Raw genomic sequence first — 19,078 nt, forward strand, 5'->3', positions numbered from 1 at the left:
CTGTGGCTCTGTGGGAAGAGTAGTCGTCTTGTGATCGGAACGTTGTAGGTTTGATTCCATCTTCCTCCTGCAAGGCACCTAACCCCAAAAAGCACTTTGAGTGGTCAAAATGACTGGAAAAGCACTATATAAGTTCAGACCATTTACCAGTCCATCTGCAGCACACTGGTAGTCTTGACCTTTTCACAGCCTCATATTCTACAATCAGGACATAGTGACAGTTTAAACAAATGTGTAAAAAATGTATTTTTATAAATGTTATCTACTGCTTTAAAGTAGTGTGGATTATGTGTCTCTCCACTCTTTCTGATTTCAAAATGAAATGCAGAACTTACTTTGATCTGAAAACAGTCCTCTGGACCACTAAGGTTCTTTTTCCCCTTAAAAAGATGATTTATTGCTTATTGTAACATTCTTAACTGTACATCCATCCATTTCATCTTGTAGTTACTGCTGGATTCACATTTAAAACCTGACTACTGTAGAAAGATTTGCCATACAGTCACAGTTAAGTATTTACTTTAAAATGAGTAACACATTTTTTGGCCTGTTATGACTCATATCTTACTTGCATTAAGCCAAAGGAAATGTTGATAGAGACATCCACTCTTCCTCTTGCAAACTCATTTTAAAGCCTCACATGAAGTTTGAAATATTGTATATCTACAGTTAAACTAGCTTTTATTTTTATTTTTTATTTTTGCCCAGCTGCTTCCTGGTAAAAGGCTCAGTGTATTTTATCTCCACAAAAGGCTGTTTGTCTTGTACATAAAAATCAGACGCCTTGTAGTGCTGACACTGTTTCCTCCTGTCTGTGTGGACATTTACAAGGTAGATGACTCCAAGAATAAATAAAAGTTTGACCAGTTTATTTTGTATTATCATGGAGCTGTATCTGGGACTTTATCACAAACTACAGCTTCAAGGAATCATTGATCTCTGCCCAGACACATTGATGTTCATATTACTAAATTAACTCCAAAAAAAAAACCCAATGTATTTTTCATATTTATTTTTTTTGGCACTCACATTAGAGCAAAAGGCGATTGACTGATTTGCTGGATGATAAATTGTCCCAGAAGTTATGGTGATGAACAATGATATTGTTGTTTTGATGTAATCTTCAAGTAATGTAATGATATCCTCCTGACTACCAGTAGTTCATTTTTGTCCTCTGTAGAGGACATTTCTAAACTTGAATATCTCCCACCCTCTGCATTCCACTGAATTAATTCCTTTTGGTATCTGGAGAGGACATTTAGGACTTTTCAATGATACCACATGTGAAGAGGTGGGACTTTTGTACGTACCTTTTTCTAATTCATAAAAATGGCGTTCATCAGTAATAACACATTTTATGGGAAGAGACAAAGTAAGTGCATAAAACCTTTTATTACTTTACAAAGACTGTGGGATTAAAAAAAATGGTGATTGGACAATATTTTTTTTTCCTTGTAGTCAGGAGGATATTGGTCAAAATATGCAAGAATACTTTCTCAAAGATCAATTAACTTTAAATTCTAATGAACATTTAAACACTGGAACTGGAAGACATTTTAAATATCCAAAATAAATAAACAAAACAGAAAACAAAACAAAAAACAAATAAAATGAATGAAGTTTCTGTAAACAAAATTGTCCTTCAAAAAAAGGGCTATCCTTTTGCATGTCCATTTGCTTTTCTTTTGTATCCTTTTTCTTCACACTTACGAGTATACATCACTTATTTTTGGTTTGGGACATAAATTTCCCACAAACTGTCAAGTATTAGATTGAGATTTAAATACAGTACCTGCACGAGCTAGTGCATAATTGTAATGGAGAGGGAAAGAAATTATTGATGGCTTTCATCATTTTCCTCATGTCAATACTTATGCTGGACAATATGTTTTAGAAAAATGTTTGAATGTCATTTGTTTAGTTTGCATTCTCTCCTGCTTCTTTATGAAACTGAGAGTTATGCCTGAGTGTCTTGGACGAAGTGTATAATATAACTTTTTGCCATCATCTCCTGTCGTCTTACAGCTTTTTAGGAGTATATTTCATCCCCTCCTTCTAAGACATAATTATACACATGCAATAAGACCAAAGTTAGACTCAGCCAATTACCACAAGTCAAGCTGCTCGTATGTGGTGGCACTTTAAATTCTGCTTCTGGGAAACAGCTCAGCCACTAAAAATACTGCAGTGCAACAAAAATATTTAGAGCAGTAATTTCAGAAACTAACACATTATTAGCTTGATGAAGGCATATATATATTTTTTTATATATCCTTCCTACTTATATATATATATATATATATATATATATATATATATATATATGTATATATATATATGTATATATATGTATATATATATGTATATATATATGTATATATATTTAATCTTAGTTTAATTTTTGACAGGCAGGAAATGGCTTTTCTCATTTCTTCTGCTCGAGATCAAGATATTTGCTAAACAAAACAGCTTGCGGTTTTTAACCTGGGTTCAGCAATTTACAACATCAACGATCCTATGCATAAAATGAGTCGTCCATTACTGGTGTCATGCCAGGATCACTCACCTTGTAATTTCAGTGTTGGCACCATTTCTCCCCATCTCTGGTCATTAACTCCTCAAGCTCCACTCGTCTTCCTCTGTGCACCTTAATATGATAAAGCCAAACATTTTTTCTGGACTGCTGTGAATGTAGTGATGTGTCTCTGTAAATGCTGCGTGTTAGTCCCGGCTTCTGCCCGGCTCACTGTTATGCAGGGAGTTCCAGGTTGCAGTGCAATATGTGGTGGTGAGGGAGAGAAAGAAAAAATGCAGCAAAGAGCCAGTCCACTCGGCCTTTGATGAGGCAAGCACAATCTGTGTGCTCGATAGGAGCGACTCTTTTTTTTTTCCTCAAAGCTGCATTTTCAGTTTTCTTTGTGATGATTTTTTTTTCTTTTTTTTTTTTTTTTTTTTACTAATTTCACAGACCTTTTGAGCTGGATTTCTGTGATTCTCTTTCTCTGTCAATTAAGAGTTCTTCCCTTTCTGTTGCTATGGTCCTAAGCTGATCTTTAGCTCTTTATTTGGACAAGCATAATGATTTAAGAAATGTAGCTAGAGCAGAGAACTCTGGCTGGACTTGTTTGTCTTTTTTGCTTTCCAGAGTTTGAAGTTACATCTCAGATGGTTTGTCCCACTGTGTTCCCTTGTTTCTTCCAGTCTGTCCTTTCCTGCTGATGGAACCAGCTGACTGAGTGGCTCAGCCTCTGGTTGCCCACCAGCATTATGCTGTGCATAATTTAGAATTGAACAATTAAAGTTGTAATATTTTCTCTGGAATTTTTACAAACCAATGAAATATAAAAAAACATTCATAAGCTTGCATTGATCATGATGGCACGATAGCTTAGCGATATGTCGCTCTTAGATAAACTGACAGCATCTTTTGATGCAGTTTAAAATAACTATTCAGTACATATATGAAGTGTGATAAAATAGAAAATACACAGCAGATATTATGGTATTGTGTATTCTGGTTTTGTGCAGTTCTGACATCTCTGTAATAGTAGACAGTATGTTCCCTCAATCTTTATAGCCTCTTAAATTTAATCAACATAAGGGAAATAAACTCTGAATTGAATATCAGACTAAAGGGTTTAATTATACAGAAAACATGTGCTTGAAACTATAGAAATGACCCCTCAGAAGTATAAGTCCTATTGCATTCAGACTGGCAGACTCATTTCCAGCCACCAGAAGATGTGCTGATATGAAAACCTTAAAGGGATTATTTTTGGCAAGTTAATAACCTTTGTTCTAGTAAAATATATCCATAAACTCCAGTGTATGAAGTTAAAAAAATTGTTCTCTTTGTTTTTCTGTGAAGCAGATTTAAGATGAATGAATAATTTACTGCTGTTTCAATCAATCAAATACAATTTTATTTGTATAGCACATTTCAGCAGCAAGGCATTTCAAAGTGCTTTACATAATAATAATAAAAAAAGATTTAAAAAGATAAAAACATTAAAATCCGCACCCCTTTTCAACCAGGTGGGACGACATCCACACCCCTGTCCTTATCTGGGACTCATACCGGATCTGGGAGTTTAGTCAAAAAAGCATTTGACAAGGACTCCAACCTCTAGGTTTTTAGTTGAAACGCCGTCAACTGGGACTCTAAACCTTATAGGACTTTAGTTAAACGTCGTTTAACTGGGACTCTAACCCACGTAAGGCTACGAGTGGGGGACAGTACCAGCGCTTCTCCGGGGGGGCTGTACATCATTAAAAACTAAACACAGCGTAACAGTGAGAAAACCATTCAGTGCCCAAACCATTTTTGTGTTGAGCATGGTGGTGTTCTTGACCATGATTCCAACAATAACAAGAAAGACAAAAGATGACGATAACATTTTATTTCCAACATTAAAAACAAATGTCAACTTAGAGAAATAATGACATAAAAATAGGAATACTAACCAAATACCACTGTTACCATCGTTTATTAAATCTTATCCCCAACTAACTCATTCAGTTTCTTTGTTCATTTCAGTCTTGATTAAAGAATCCAAATACTTCCCAAACTATAAATTTTTATTCATGCAATTTGATATCCATGTCATAAATATTCACTCTATACACTTTCAAAAGTTTTATTTACACAAATAATTTATTAGACTCTAGTCTACAGCAACTGCACAATCAACAGACTCCTGTAAGATGGCAGTACAACTTCAAAGCAACCAAAAACTACTTTCTATTCTTTATAATGCGATATACATGCATAACACCTGCACTCATTTAATATCACTCAACAACATGCCACTGGAAGCCCTTTTTGTACTTAAAATGATGTTACAATCATGTTTTTGCACTAGTCATTTTTAAAAATGTATTAAAATTTACACAGCATAAAATACTGTTGCAGATTATCCTCATTTTTGTCCATGCTTTGTTTTCTAAAATTTAATTTTGTTTTCTAAAATTTTCTTCTCCCCTGAACCTCTTCTTTAGGAGAAGTTTTTTGTTATTATTTTCTGGCAACCATTGTTTTGCTCTGTACATAATTTGACCATTTTTTAATTGGATACAATCCATAAATTTGATCATGTTTCACTTTAAAAAAATAAGTTTGTGTGCTCCAGATAACTCGCCTTATAAATTATCCATCTTTCTCTTTTTCATAGAATTGAATAGATCAAAGCAAGTAGACTAACACATGCCTGAACTAATTTTTAAGTGTGTAAGATAACAGATTTAATGGATGGATGGATATTAATTGCCCCACATTGACAAATAAAACATCCATCTATCCACCATATTGAACAACCATTTCAACATTTCAAAACACAGCTGACTCTAAACAGAGCTTTGACAAAGAAGCATTTGTGTTGCACTTTATTATGAAACATCTTTGAAGTGGTTAAAGAAGAAATACCTGATTGAAAAACCTCCATATTTAGTTTTCCAGGTCCTAAAAGGATATCCTACCTATTAAGTTTATATCTCCTTGCATATGGTCTAGTGACGGTGTTCTGAAGATCTTTTGTTCATAGTGATTCTGTATTACTGTGTGGAGAGCAAATCAAGCATGTGGCATGTCAGCAACATTGTATCTTGCTGTGTGTTCCTCTTACAACACTTCCTTCTGCTTTTCATTAAAGTGCAAGATAGATCTAAACATATGCAGTTGTATTTTGTACTATCTAAGTAAATTCCACAAGAAAAAAGATTCAGATAATTTCTGATAGTCATATTTGTTGATGTTGTAGGTTTAGTTTCTGTGTGCTGATGTGAGCATAATGGTAATAGCTGTTTTAATGTTGATTAAGAAACATGACACAAATTTTCACAGTGCCCCAACATCCAGTCTCAGACAGGAAACTAAGTGCATACAGCTTTCAGATTTGATTCGAGATTTATAAGAGCCCTTATGACCATGTATGGCCACCTTTTGTTTTTCCGTGAAAGCTGAAAACCCAGAATGACTGTGTCTGAGGATGACTGTTGGTTCACTAAAGAGACCTCTGCGGCAGACATTACAGCGATCTCTTCAGTTTCACTTCCAGTGTTCTCTTCTGGAACAGCAGCTGTGAACTATTTTTCTTGTGCATCATTTCCATCGATAGCTTGACCAAAAGTGCTTCCTTGGTGTTTTTCTTCTAATGTGGTTCTTGAAGTGATGTCCGTCATCTCATTTGTTTCTGGAAGTAAAGAGAATGTCTTTGAAAGTCTGTGAGGCAGAAAACTGGTCAGGGAAATTCGGTTGGATGATCCCAATACCGCATTGCCGTTGTTAGCTTCTCCATCCAGTAGAGGCGAAGGACCTGCCCAGCTAGTAGTCGTCTGCTCCTTCTGAAGTCTCTTTTTGCGGATGTAAATGAGCAGAAATCCTACAATCATCAGTGACAGCATTGAACCTATTATTGCTGCCACAACTTTGCCGTGTTGTGAACCATTTTTCTTTGCCTTGTCAACGATTGGTGTCTCTGAGATGGAGGGTTGTGTTGTGTCACCACCTGGAACTTGCTTGGTACTTTTTGATTTTCTTTCTTCAGACTTGATAGACGTGGTTTTCGTATGAATGGCCGTCAATCTGGATGTAGGTATAAATGATGAGGTCACTTCATTCAACTTTATCTGTGAGGTTGATGTTCTCTGTGTGCCGCGGTTTTGTGTAATGTTGCTTAGCACCGGAGGTGCTGTTGAATTGTTGATTCGCTGACTGGTCTGACTAGTCAGGGTCGTTGTTATGGATTTCCAAACGTTAGACTTAACAGTTGGTGTATTTGATGAACTGGTGAGAGTTGGTGCCGTCTCACTATTTACTGAAAGTATTCTTGGAGGCGTCATCCGAGTTGTATGCAGTGAAGGAGTAGAGGTTCTTGGGTCCTCTGGTGTAGTCCTATCAACACTGGTAGTTGTTGTGTTGACAGATGGAATCTCTGACAGCTGTTGCAAAGTTGATGGCTGTCGTGTTGCCAACTGGGTGTTTTGGGTCATGTTGCCAGTTGTCATGTCTGTGGTGTTGAGTTGCAGCTCAGATTTTACTGTGCTGATTGCTGCCATTGGCAGAAAAATAATGAAGGTAAAGCTGATCATTTTGGCCTCAGATCTTCTGTTACACACACCTGATGTTTCACACTAAAACAGACGGAGATCCAGATTCATTGTCAATGACTTCTCATGAAAAAATAACCAACACCAAGAATTGTAACTTGATATGCTTCATACATCTAAATAAGTTTTTCTTATTGTTGATCCCAGGTTCATATCTTACAGCAGGGGTGTCCAGAGTCGGTCCTGGAGGGCCGGCATCATGCATGTTTTAGTTCTCTCCCTAGTAGTAACAACTTCCTCAGCAAGTCAGTGTTCTCCTTAGGCCTCTAACGAGCCATCATTTGATGTAGGTGTGCTAAACCTGGGAGAGAACTAAAACATGCAGGATGTCGGCCCTCGAGGACAGACTTTGGACACCCCTGTCTTACAGTAATTACCTAGGAGAATGATAAATTGATAAATTACACATTTTTTAAATGCATTCCATTTTTCCATGTACTAATATATATAATACATGGTGCTAACAGGTTTTTCTGAGATATTGGATCTCAATGAGACAATCTGCATAAATTAAAAAAAACATTACAAAGCATATGGAAGCAGAAGGGAAACTTATTTCATTAACACATTCTTCAAGCTGCTTCCGTGTTTTAAAAACAGAAACACAGAAGTAGCTCACTCTGCAAGTGAGCTGTACTTACCTTTGTAGCCTTTGTTTTAAAGATTTTAAAATAATTTGGTTGACATTGTAATTTTTCAGGTTTGCAAGTTAAATCTGTTTACATGTTTGCTGGATTTCATATGTCCTGTAATCCAAGGTGAATTATGACGGATTAGGAACTCAAGCACTTCATACCCTGTACACAAAGCAACCTTATTTTTTCTTAAACTGATGTTATATTTGGCCTCAGTGATGGCTTCCTGCAAATGCAAGTCAACTGTAGGTCATCAATACTCTCTCAAACGTTACTGATCCTCATCTTCTTGATGAAAATTAACCCTATATTCTTCCTGGTGTTTGGCTTGTTGAACCAGATGTGCAATTTTTCCTACAAGCAACCAAAACAGTTGCACTTAGAACATCATACCACTGGCCTTCTGAGAGGAGCCCGTGCTTGGACAGTTCAGTTGTTTTTCTGTATGCAAGCGATGGGTCCTCTTTGGTTTACAAAGTTTCAACAATAAAGATATGAAAATGTTTTCTTTATTGAGTCTTTAAATGTATGAAAAGTAACTTTACAAAAGCCTTTGAAAGTCAGTTCAAATATTTGAATAAAATCTGATCTTGCTTAGCAGCTAATTAATAATTTGAGTTTTACTGTATTTATAAGATCACATTGCATCTTGAACATCTTTTCTAGAAACAGCCATTGAACATGAACCTAATTTTTAAGACAATAAAAATTACTTTAGGTTCAGAAATTTGTACTTACCTATGATTCTACTAGGATAACCCGGGTTTGGTATCAAGATGTATTAAAAGTTCGAAGATTAACCTGTTAGGCTTAACATAATGTTGACTGAAGGAAAGCAGGAACTAAGAGCAGAAAATAACCCCACCTTTTTGAGATGTTGAAACTGACGCTTTCCTCACTGACAGGAAATGAGACATTTTAAACTGACAACCATGTGTGCTCTCCTACTATTTTGCGAAACCCTAGGTAAGAGTAAAGTTGTTGTAAGACAAAACTGAAAAGAATCTAACTTCTCTTTAGTTTCCTGTCAGAATATTCCAGTTACTTTCTGTCAAAACTAATGTAAGAATCCACCATTAAAATAGTTAAAATAACTGATTACAGTAATTAAATAAAGCAATACACTCCTAAAACATCTGCAGCAATTTTTTTTGCTGATGTTTAAGGACTTCAACCTTTATAGAAATATAAGATAACATTAATTAGAGGACGTACATCGATATGTCCGTAATATGTCTGTAGAGATACCACCTTTTTTGTCCAGATCTGTTTCATTAGTTGATTTTTTTATGATTCTGCTGAGCCACATTTCAAAAGCAATGTCTGGTTTTCATGGTAGTAAATTTTAATTTGGAACTTGTCACTTTCAAGTTATTTTGGGCTTGTTGGTCACTGATAAAGGGGTACCAAAAATTTTGTTCATATGTAGATATTTGGAAGCTCTGGTTGAACAACTATATAACTCTAAGTTTTAGGTCATCTGCATTTTAAGAACTGCTTTGACTGCACATGAGGTCAGCTGTGTCCCATCTTGATTACATTTCTTTGATTTGTTTTTTTTTGTTTGTTTGTTTGTTTTTTTGTTTGCTGTTGCACAGCTGCAACTTAGTAAGAGAGTGCTTATGTTCTGGTAACCAAAGTCCAATCCTACGTATGGACATGTTAACGGATCCAGAAGGCCAGACGAATAGCTGGAGATCAATATACTGTTTGTTCTGCTTCTTTCAGGGGAGCGGTACAGGATCTTAAGAACACACCACCAGACGTAGAGACAGATTTTTCCCTAGAACTCTGAAATATTTCCTGCCCCAGTGTACACTCAAACAACTTCCACTGAGAGAAACAAATACAATTGTCGGTTGATGGCATAAAAACTGTAACTTGTGCTTTTTTATACATCCCACCTCAACTTAGTGCTCCTAAGTTCTACGTGTGACTGGCACTTATTATTCTCTGCACCTGTGAAGAGAATAACCAACCAAAATGTCTTTGTGTGAACACATGAGGACCAAAAAACGTTTTTTTGATTCTTGGCTGGACTGCAATACCTGTTTGATTATTTATAGGGGTGCACCTATTTATCGGCACCAATTTCTTTAATTTTGGGAGATCAGTGATCGGCCGATGCTTAAATATGAAAACGATATTATCCAGTGATCTTATCTACCTCAGCAAATGTCTAAAAATCAACTGCTGTCCTCTTCTGCTCTCCGATTAGAGGTTTGGTTGACAGACCGGCCCACCAGGTCATGTCTGCACATTTGCAGACATGTCAATAGTCACCCCACTGTTGCCAACTCGGTGACTGAATTGGTATATTTAGCGACATTTCAGAGAAAAAATTTGCTAACAGCCAAAATTGGAATCGACAAGTCAGGGTTTTTAAAGATAGGTAATCGGCAATTGGCCAGGAAACTACAATTGGTGCACCCATAATTATTTAGGTGTTATGTTTTTCTTTTTTCACATAGTAGATGTAAAGACCACACATTATCCAGAGTCTATGTTTGGTATGAACTCAAAGTAAAAAGATCGCAAAGCTTTTTAAAAAAAATTTATTTATCACAAATCATATCATTATTGAGACATTCACCAATATTATTTCATATCTCAGGTTTTTCTAATTTGGTACTGATCCCCAACCTTTCCATTGATCCATACCGTTACCCTTTTACCCTGGAGACTTCAAAAAAAAAAAAAAAAAAAAAAAGCGCTATCTGAAGAGAATGCATGTTGTATTATTGTCTCCTGAACTCTTGATATTTTGTCATGTTTTAGTCACAAACCTTATTTTATTAGGATTTACTTGATAACCAGACACAAAGTACTGCATAATTGTGAAGTGGCATAAATGCTTGCACAAGGAGCTGCATAAGTTTGTTTGAAAAAGTATGAATAAGAGCAACACTCTAAAGCACTTATTGACTGTCAGATGAGGTTAAAGGCCACTTTATAAACAGACTGTTCTGTTATGAACACAACAAAAATGTGTTTTTTCTCCACATGAAGTTTTTGATTAAAATTGGACACATTGTGATGTCAAAATAATTCTTCCTAATTTGGCCAGGATGAACTCAGTTCTAACTGAAAGCTTAAAATATTCTTTCAGATTTCTCATATTCTATCAATATGAGTAAGTATCTCACATACTTATTTCAGTGTTTTCTTTTTCCTTTATTTGTTTAAGTAGCTCTGTAGCATCATACAACTCAAACATCAAACTTTGCTTTTTGTATTAACACTTTTTTCATATTTGAACTTGAATCTGTTAGTGAAGAAACAATTTTGACGGCTCAACTTTTTCAAAAACTGTACAATTTGTAATCTTCCATCAGTATTAATTTATTGGTTTCTTTTTAAGTTTAAATGAATCTTAAATTCTAGAGATAATCCCAATTTTTTAATATCTAAGTAGCTTTATGTTTTACAATAACTTTAGTTTCTAAAAAATGAGAATAAAGACAACATAAAAAATTTGGTATGTTTAGACAGGGGTGGGTTACCATTTCATACAACAAGAGGCATGTCTTCCAAATCCTTGGGGACCTCCAAACAGGAATCCTTAGAACTGGAGCTCTGGATCTGAAAGACTTTTTCTTCAGGTTCAGTAGAAGTTGCTTTCCCTTCATCAAGTCCTGCCCAAGCTTCCTCCTTAGCCTCCTGTATGTCAGTCATACCATCTGTTCTCACCTCCTCTAGCATAACAGTGGTATCACACGGGCCAACCAGCCCTTCTATCTCTGTTTGATCTGCTTCCCAGTAGTGAGTACCACTTATGTCCGTGTTAGATCGGCGACTTCGGGGGATGTAGACCCGGTGCTGAAGGACACAGATCTGACATGCAAGCACAGATGTTGTAACCAGTAAGCAGAGGATTAACCCTCCTGCTGAACCAATAGCAATGAGACCCATCTCAGTGTCAATTAAGCAGTCGCCACCAGTGGCGTTGATTGCAACAGCTGGGTTTCCATGGTAAGTTGCTGTGAGGTGGGACTCCGCTGTAAATGTTGGGCTGCCTGTTTGGTCTTGGGATGTGGGTAAATCTATGGTGGTAGTAGAAAGAGCTTGGTCTGCTTCAGCAGGGTGGAGCAGGAACAGGAGAAACAGGCACAGAGTTCTGGTGGTTTTCATCATGTTCTGAAAAAAAGAATATCATCATGGAGAGCAAAATTACAACCCAGTTTTGGTCATCTTTGCATCATTTTTACATTTTCTTCTTACTGACTATCATTGCTTTAAATTCTTTGCATTGTTTCTAGTTGAATACTTACATAAGGTAGTTTCCAGAAGCCTGTGTGTTGAAACGGAGAGATGAATGAACTGATGCAGACTTGAGAACTGCTGTGAATGGTCCTTTCGACCTTTGCACTTGGTCTTTTTCTCTGCTAGGGTTATTTCAGGGTGTCAGGTCCGAAGCTACAGAAGCTGAAGAGCTGTTCTTAAAGAAGCAAAAGCATCAGTATTTTTAGACACTTAATGTTTCAAAGCATGCTTTGTGTCATTTGTATATTTGTGTATTTGTTCTATCTAAAGAGCACTTATTACAGAAAAACCTGAGTGTGTATTTTACCATATCTATTTTTGTCTTTCCTCAGGTTCAAAACAGGCCAAATTAATGGTGACCTGCTCATCTACCATGTACTCCTCACCCTCAAACCTTACTACGCTAAGCCCTATGAGATAGTTGTAGACTTAACTCATGTTGGACCGAGCAATCGTTTCAAGACTGACTTTCTATCCAAGTGGTTTGTGGTCTTTCCTGGCTTTGCGTATGAGAATGTGGCAGCAGTTTATGTCTACAACTGCAACACTTGGGTGAGGGAGTATACCAAGTATCATGAGAGGCTTCTGACTGGTCTTAAGGGGAGCAAGCGCCTGCAGTTTATTGACTCTCCAGCCAAGTTGGCAGAACACATTGAACAAGACCAACAGAAACTCCCAGCAGCCACTTTGACTTTGGAAGAAGACCTCAAAGTGTTCCACAATGCCCTCAAGCTGGCTCACAAAGACACCAAAGTTTCAATAAAGGTACGGTGGCAATGAAAAGTTAGATTTCCTCTACTATTGTTAATATCAACAAGCAAGAATTAGATCATTCTAAAGGGTGCAGCAAGAACAAGATTTCTGAAACCTATGAATATTTTTTACCCCTCAGGTGGGTTCCACAGCTGTTCAGGTAACCTCAGCTGAGCGGACCCGGGTGCTTGGTCAGCCCGTCTTTCTCAATGATGTTTATTATGCCTCAGAGATTGAGGAAATTTGCCTGGTGGATGAGAGTCAGTTTACTCTTACCATGGCCAACCAGGGGACACCTCTCACATTCATGCACCAAGAGTGTGATGCCATTGTCCAGTCCATAATTCATATCCGTACTCGCTGGGAGCTGTCTCAGCCTGACTCAATTCCCCAGCACACAAAGATCCGTCCAAAAGATGTCCCCGGGACTCTTCTCAACATCGCTCTGCTCAACCTGGGGAGTTCTGATCCAAGTCTCCGGTAGGTAGCTTAAGGGCTTCAAGCCAAAAATCATTTCCTCATAAAACACAGTAGCTTGTAGGGCTGTAATGATTTCTCAAATCATTCAAGTACCTCCATTACTAAAATTCCTCAAGGCAAATTATCTGCCTCATAGTATCTTTAAATTTTATTATTTAGATGACTAAATAATAAAACAGCAGTCACTTTAAGGCTTTTTATTATTTGTTTCGGCCAAGTAATTATTTGTGTTGCGCAACAATCTTACTTCTGCCTGAGTTGTTGTCGAATGCTTAGTGCTAGCAGCATAACATCCAATTTTCAAGTTTGGTCTGGGGGATTTCATTGATTATTGATAATGTTTGGGGTTGTAGCGTTTTTCGGGAGGCCTGTAGGCATCCTTAAATTGACTGGCACGATGCATGAAATACAACAGCCTTTCTCCTCCTGGAGCTGCTGCCTATTGGCTGGTCCAGAAAGAACGCAGCGAGTGTATTTATACAGATGGAGCGGATAGACGCAACACTCCGGGCTGCAGTTGATGCTTAATGTAGCATTAGCTTTATAGATGAACCGGAAAATAAATCTACAAACGTATGCTGGTCGCAACAAATGGGTGGCAGAGCGCATTGTGGCAGTACATAGCTGGTAGATGTGTTTCTGTGTGTGATGGAGGAGCCAAGTCCAGTCGCTCACATGGACACAAAAGCTATAAATGGCTGGACAAAGTGAGAGTTCACCTATTAAATTGTGAAAACATAAACTAACAACTGGAGTATAGACATGTTTTTAGAAGCATCTTTGTGAGTCTGCCTCTTTATTATTACATTAAATATAATTTAATAATAATTTAACAATAATAATAAAGATTTTTGTATAATTTTTGTTCAGGTTAACTTAAAAAGTGAGCTATTACTGTTGCAAGTTATTTTCTAAACTACAAAAAAGTAATTGTTAGGGATGCACAAATCTGAAAATTTGGGCCTATGTTGATATCTGATATAAATACTGCCATTATGGCAGTACAGTGATCCCTTGCTATAACGCGGTCCACCTTTCGCAGTCTCGCTTCTTTGCGGATTTTTTTCACAGTGCATTGTGTTCTGCGTCCTGATTGGTTAAACAGCCTCCGAGCTCATTCTCTACCTGTGTGCCAATAATGTTACGGTATTTAAATCTAAGTAATACAGATTGGCCATTCAGGGGATGAGAGCTAAAAACTTTGAATGCCTGAGGAAAAAACTGGCCAGAATCGGCGCAAAACCCGACCGGAGGCTCGCTTGATGAGATCCATCGCTCTGCCGTAGATCCAGCTGTGAATCTCTCGGGGCAGGTTGGAGGAGACGCTTTAATGACACGACTCCAAATCACATTAAGGCCCGATTGATGAACACGCACATCCGCTGATCTGAAAACAGGTTTTGTTCTTTGGTTTCAATGTAGAGTATTTAATTATGCTGTATAATAACTGTAAAAACTAAATGTAACTACTTTGCGGATTTCACTTATCGCGGGTTATTTTCAGAATGCAACCCCTAAGAAAAACGAGGGATCACTGTATATATCAGTATTTCATTTTATCAATGTATTTGTTTATTCGATTAATCATCGGAATAATTGATAGAATACTTGGTTACTAAAATAATCGTTTACAACAGCCATAGTAGCTTGTCAACATTAAACTAATTGAGCTCCAAAAGCATGGCTGATCCACGTATGACTGCATTGTCGTACATGCAGAGCTAAACCAGGAGGCACAGATCTGTGTGACAAACACAGTCCATGTTGAATTGAATTAAAATCAGCTGTACTTTGTATAGAAATACTTGACCTGACCAAATATTACTCATTGTCTTTTCCACATCCAGGTCTGCAGCCTACAATCTCCTCTGTGCTTTGACTTGCACATTTAACCTAAAGATAGAGGGACAGCTGTTGGAGACGTCCGGTCTCTGTATCCCAGCGAACAACACACTTTTTATTGTCTCTATCAGCAAGACCCTTGCTGCAAATGAGCCGCATCTGACACTGGAGTTCTTGGAGGAATGCATTTCTGGCTTCAGCAAATCCAGTAAGACATGCTGGAACCACATTTAGCATGGCATTTACCCGAAGTAGGTATTTGACACTTGACACAATGTAAGCAATTTGCTGGTCCAGGAGGAGTGAATGCTGCGAGGTACTGGATTCACACAGACTCTGTTCTACTGAAACTGACAATGACACACAAAAATTTGAAGGCACGGTTTATAGTATGGTGCGCTCATAGTCCGGAAAATACGGTAATTGGTCTTAAAAGATTTTTTGAAAACGAATTAATTATCTGAAAATAATACCATCTTTGAGTGTCTTTGCTGTAGTAGTGACTAGCGGCGTAATCATGTAATTTTATTACCACTAGATGGCAGTAGGTACAGAGCATTTTACATTAAAACAAGAGAATTAACTACATTCATGCATCACACAACAGTGTTGTGGCTGTTCAGGTGTATTTTTGAAGTGGACATGTTAAGTGCAATTTGAAATAAGAAATGTCAAATATAATAGAAATAAATGTTTGTGTTTATTTGATTCCTATTCAAGACACTTTGATAAGAATGACTATATATGTAATATAGGCGGCTACAGAGTATCTTTGTTTACATTTTTGGTTGGTGGTGTGCCTCGAGATTTTTTCAATTAAAACAATGTACCTTGGCTCAAAAAAGGTTGAAAAACACTGGTGTAAAGTATTAGAGCAGTAATTAGAAAGATTCCTGGTAATATGAAGAACTCGCCTCCAGGGCATCCAAAAATAGCAGAGGCATTTCTTACAATGCTTTGGAGCTTAGGCCTGCTTTGTTTGTGGTAAACGGTGGTGTGGTTGTAATGGCATTTTTGTGCTTTAGTGATGCCTAATAGTTTGCAGGGAGACCCCCACTTCATAGAATTAATGCACAAGTGTGTCCTTTATCTTTTATTTTTTTTAAATTAGATGTCAAAGTTTTTGAAACTCCTAACATGCACTAAAACTACATGCAGTAACTATGATTTGGAAGGCAATTGTAGTTACAGTGGATAGCAGGACTTTAAGGAAGGCTCAACAGTGTCAAAAAAATGGGAAAATGCCAAGCAAACTTTTAATATTTAATAGTAAATACTTGTGTTTTCTGTGAACGTTAAGCAGAAGTTCTAAATGTTTTCTTACAGGTATTGAGCTCAAGCATCTCTGCCTGGAGTACATGACACCCTGGCTTCTAAACTTGGTCCGCTTCTGCAAACATAATGATGATGCCAAACGTCAGCGTGTCACAGCCATCCTGGACAAACTTATCACAATGACAATAAATGAAAAACAGATGTATCCCTCCATCCAGGCCAAGATCTGGGGCAGCCTGGGCCAAGTGAGTTTCAGCCCAACAAATGGAGAACCTCTTTTCATTCCATCAAGGTTGTGTCATTTTGGGACTCATTTCTCTTATCTTTAGATAACGGATCTGCTTGATGTGGTGTTAGACAGCTTTATCAAGACTAGTGCCACGGGAGGCCTAGGCTCCATCAAGGCAGAGGTCATGGCTGATACTGCCGTAGCTCTGGCTTCAGGGAATGTTAAACTGGTGTCCAATAAGGTAAGATTCTCCACAAATCAGAAGGGTGTTGGTCATGTGTAGTGCTGCATTTTTCAATAACGTAATAAAAATCTGGCCTCCAAAATGTAATAAAAAGTAATTAAAACTACATTAAGCAAATAATTAGAAAATGTTACATAACAACTTAATAAAATCCTGGAACAAATTTTGTAATAGTTTCTGGCGCATCATGTATTACATTTTGCACTGACAGAAAATGCAGAAGTTGCTCTTTTTAAAAAAAAAACTAATACTGTGGCACAGTGTTGTGTTCAAGACCACCTAACCCGAGACCAAGACAAGACCAAGACCAGAGTGTATCGAGACCGAGACAAGACCAAGACTTTTGGGGTCCGAGACCAAGTCAAGACCAAGACCGAAGGGAGTCGAGACCGAGTCAAGACCAAGACCAGCGGCCCGCGCTACATGACACAATAAAATGTAAAATATGATCGAAATTGCTTCTCAAAATAATCTGAAAGATCCATATTCCCATAAAACACCTAGATATTAAATACTTAATACATTTTACCAATATTAAATATTCCATTTATGTGCTAAAAAGTGTGATGGTCTCGTGCCATCCCTAAAAACATAACGCCCTGGGCATTTGCCCATATTGCTCATATAAGAAGCCACCACTGTCTGCACCATTAAACATAGCAATTGAGGCAATGCCCTGACGGTAAATAACGCTCAACCATGAACACTGACCAAGGAGCAACAAGCAAGAAGTAACCAAACAGAAGGCGCTCATCGTGACTGTTTTCACTCTCTATCCCAGTACATAAAGCCAGGTAGTCTGACACCATGGCAGACATTACAGCTGCCACTTTGAACAAAAACAACCAAAGAGCAATGTGCATGCTCTGCGTGCTCTTTCGTTCTTGTGTTTTAGTTATTTGTTAATTTAAATCACATATGTCAGAGTCAAGGCCCGCGGGCCACATCCGGCCCGCGAGAAGGTTTTTTACGGCCCCTGGGATGATCTTGATTTATTATTAGAACCGGCCCGCAGACCGCAGCAAGCCGGCACCCCGTCTGAAAAAAAATATCTTCCTTATTTGAACTGTAAGTAGTTCTTTAAATGTTCTGTGAGATTATGTACTTACCCATGTATCCATAACAACCGGAACTTTCAATATCCACCAAGTTATTGCCGAAATATACCGTCTATTAAACGAGTGCCCCCCGGATTAATTACACTCTCTGCAGCTGCAGCTGCGAAGTTACCGTATTAACCCGATACTTGCTGGAAAGTGCAACGTCTCCCCTTTCAGAAACCGTTGGAATTTTTCCACTTAGCGCTACGTGTGGCGGAATTACGGTACTGCAAATTTAGATGTGTCGCCGGCGACACATCTAAATGGCTTGACTCTGACATATGTGGATTAATAGATTTTTGCACTTTATTTTATTGTATTTCAATCCAATTATATTTTAAAAATATTTCAGTTGTGTCTGTTGAAAATTAAAGATTACTGACAGAGCCATAAGAAAATATTGCTTTATCTATCTGATCATATTGGAATATATTTGTTAGGTTTTCAGTAGGTTCAATTAGGTTCACTAGACTATATGCGTCATTTAAAAAAATTTCAATGAACATTCGATCAGTCCGGCCCTCAGCTTGTAGCTAAATTTTTTATTTGGCCCTCCATCCATTTGACTTTGACACCCCTGATTTAAATATTAACGTACATAATTAAATGATGCAGTGTACACAGAGCATTACTAGAACAAAGAACGGGTGTTCTGTCAGATCAGCATACGTTGTCAGATAGTCGTACGCTTAGCTCAGATATGCATATGCTGTCATTACCATATGATTTTATTTAATCAGCAACATAGAATCATGACGTAGATCATTATTAACAGTTATTCACAGTTGTATGGCATCCAGCTGCAGCCAGACCTGCTTTAAACACTTTGAAACCACGACAACGCATGTATATCCATCTAGTTATCACATTATGTCATATTATAAACAATTTAATTACTTATTTTCGTCATAACTTGTTGCGTATACTGACAACTACACTGACGGTCGGACTTAATGCGCATGCGCTGGCATGGTACTCACTGCATGTATGCTATTCTGGCAGCGTATGGCTATCTGATAGAACACCGGCTACATCTGTCAGACACGTCATTACCATAAGATTTCATTTAATCAACAACATAGAATCATGACGTAGATCGTCATACACTTTGTTATTAACTGTGTATGGCATCCTGACTTAGCGGTTAAGTGAG

General features: G+C 37.5%; 3 protein-coding genes across 5 annotated transcripts in view; 1 reads left to right on the forward strand and 2 right to left on the reverse strand.

The window, feature by feature from the left end:
• nf1a (neurofibromin 1a) overlaps nt 1-19,078 on the forward strand; it is a 91,982-nt gene that overhangs the window by 52,252 nt on the left and 20,652 nt on the right. For all 3 annotated transcript variants that reach the window (XM_015007138.2, XM_015007136.2, XM_015007135.2), the window contains 5 exons: nt 12,335-12,767; nt 12,895-13,235; nt 15,083-15,285; nt 16,404-16,597; nt 16,682-16,822. In XM_015007138.2, the coding sequence (XP_014862624.2) occupies nt 12,335-12,767; nt 12,895-13,235; nt 15,083-15,285; nt 16,404-16,597; nt 16,682-16,822 (1,312 nt within the window). The remainder of the gene's footprint in view (nt 1-12,334; nt 12,768-12,894; nt 13,236-15,082; nt 15,286-16,403; nt 16,598-16,681; nt 16,823-19,078) is intronic.
• Nucleotides 4,386-8,596, reverse strand: LOC106929916 (uncharacterized). The gene is made up of 2 exons (XM_015007154.2): nt 8,478-8,596; nt 4,386-7,128 (listed from the first exon to the last, which is right to left on the reverse strand). The coding sequence occupies exon 2, from the start codon at nt 7,084-7,086 to the stop codon at nt 6,082-6,084; it is 1,005 nt and encodes a 334-aa protein (XP_014862640.2). The 5' UTR covers nt 7,087-7,128; nt 8,478-8,596; the 3' UTR covers nt 4,386-6,081.
• On the reverse strand, nt 11,247-12,050 carry LOC106929917 (uncharacterized). The gene is made up of 2 exons (XM_088011455.1): nt 12,011-12,050; nt 11,247-11,876 (listed from the first exon to the last, which is right to left on the reverse strand). The coding sequence occupies exon 2, from the start codon at nt 11,871-11,873 to the stop codon at nt 11,247-11,249; it is 627 nt and encodes a 208-aa protein (XP_087867581.1). The 5' UTR covers nt 11,874-11,876; nt 12,011-12,050.

The sequence above is a fragment of the Poecilia mexicana genome, unplaced genomic scaffold (genome assembly GCF_051168715.1).
Source record: "Poecilia mexicana isolate PSO_F unplaced genomic scaffold, ASM5116871v1 scaffold_13, whole genome shotgun sequence".
Lineage (NCBI taxonomy): Eukaryota > Metazoa > Chordata > Actinopteri > Cyprinodontiformes > Poeciliidae > Poecilia > Poecilia mexicana.

What these genes read in the sequence shown, in the direction of transcription:
- LOC106929916 (XM_015007154.2), bottom strand. Translation starts at nt 7,086, where the DNA reads ATGATCAGCTTTACCTTCATTATTTTTCTGCCAATGGCAGCAATCAGC.
- LOC106929917 (XM_088011455.1), bottom strand. Translation starts at nt 11,873, where the DNA reads ATGATGAAAACCACCAGAACTCTGTGCCTGTTTCTCCTGTTCCTGCTC.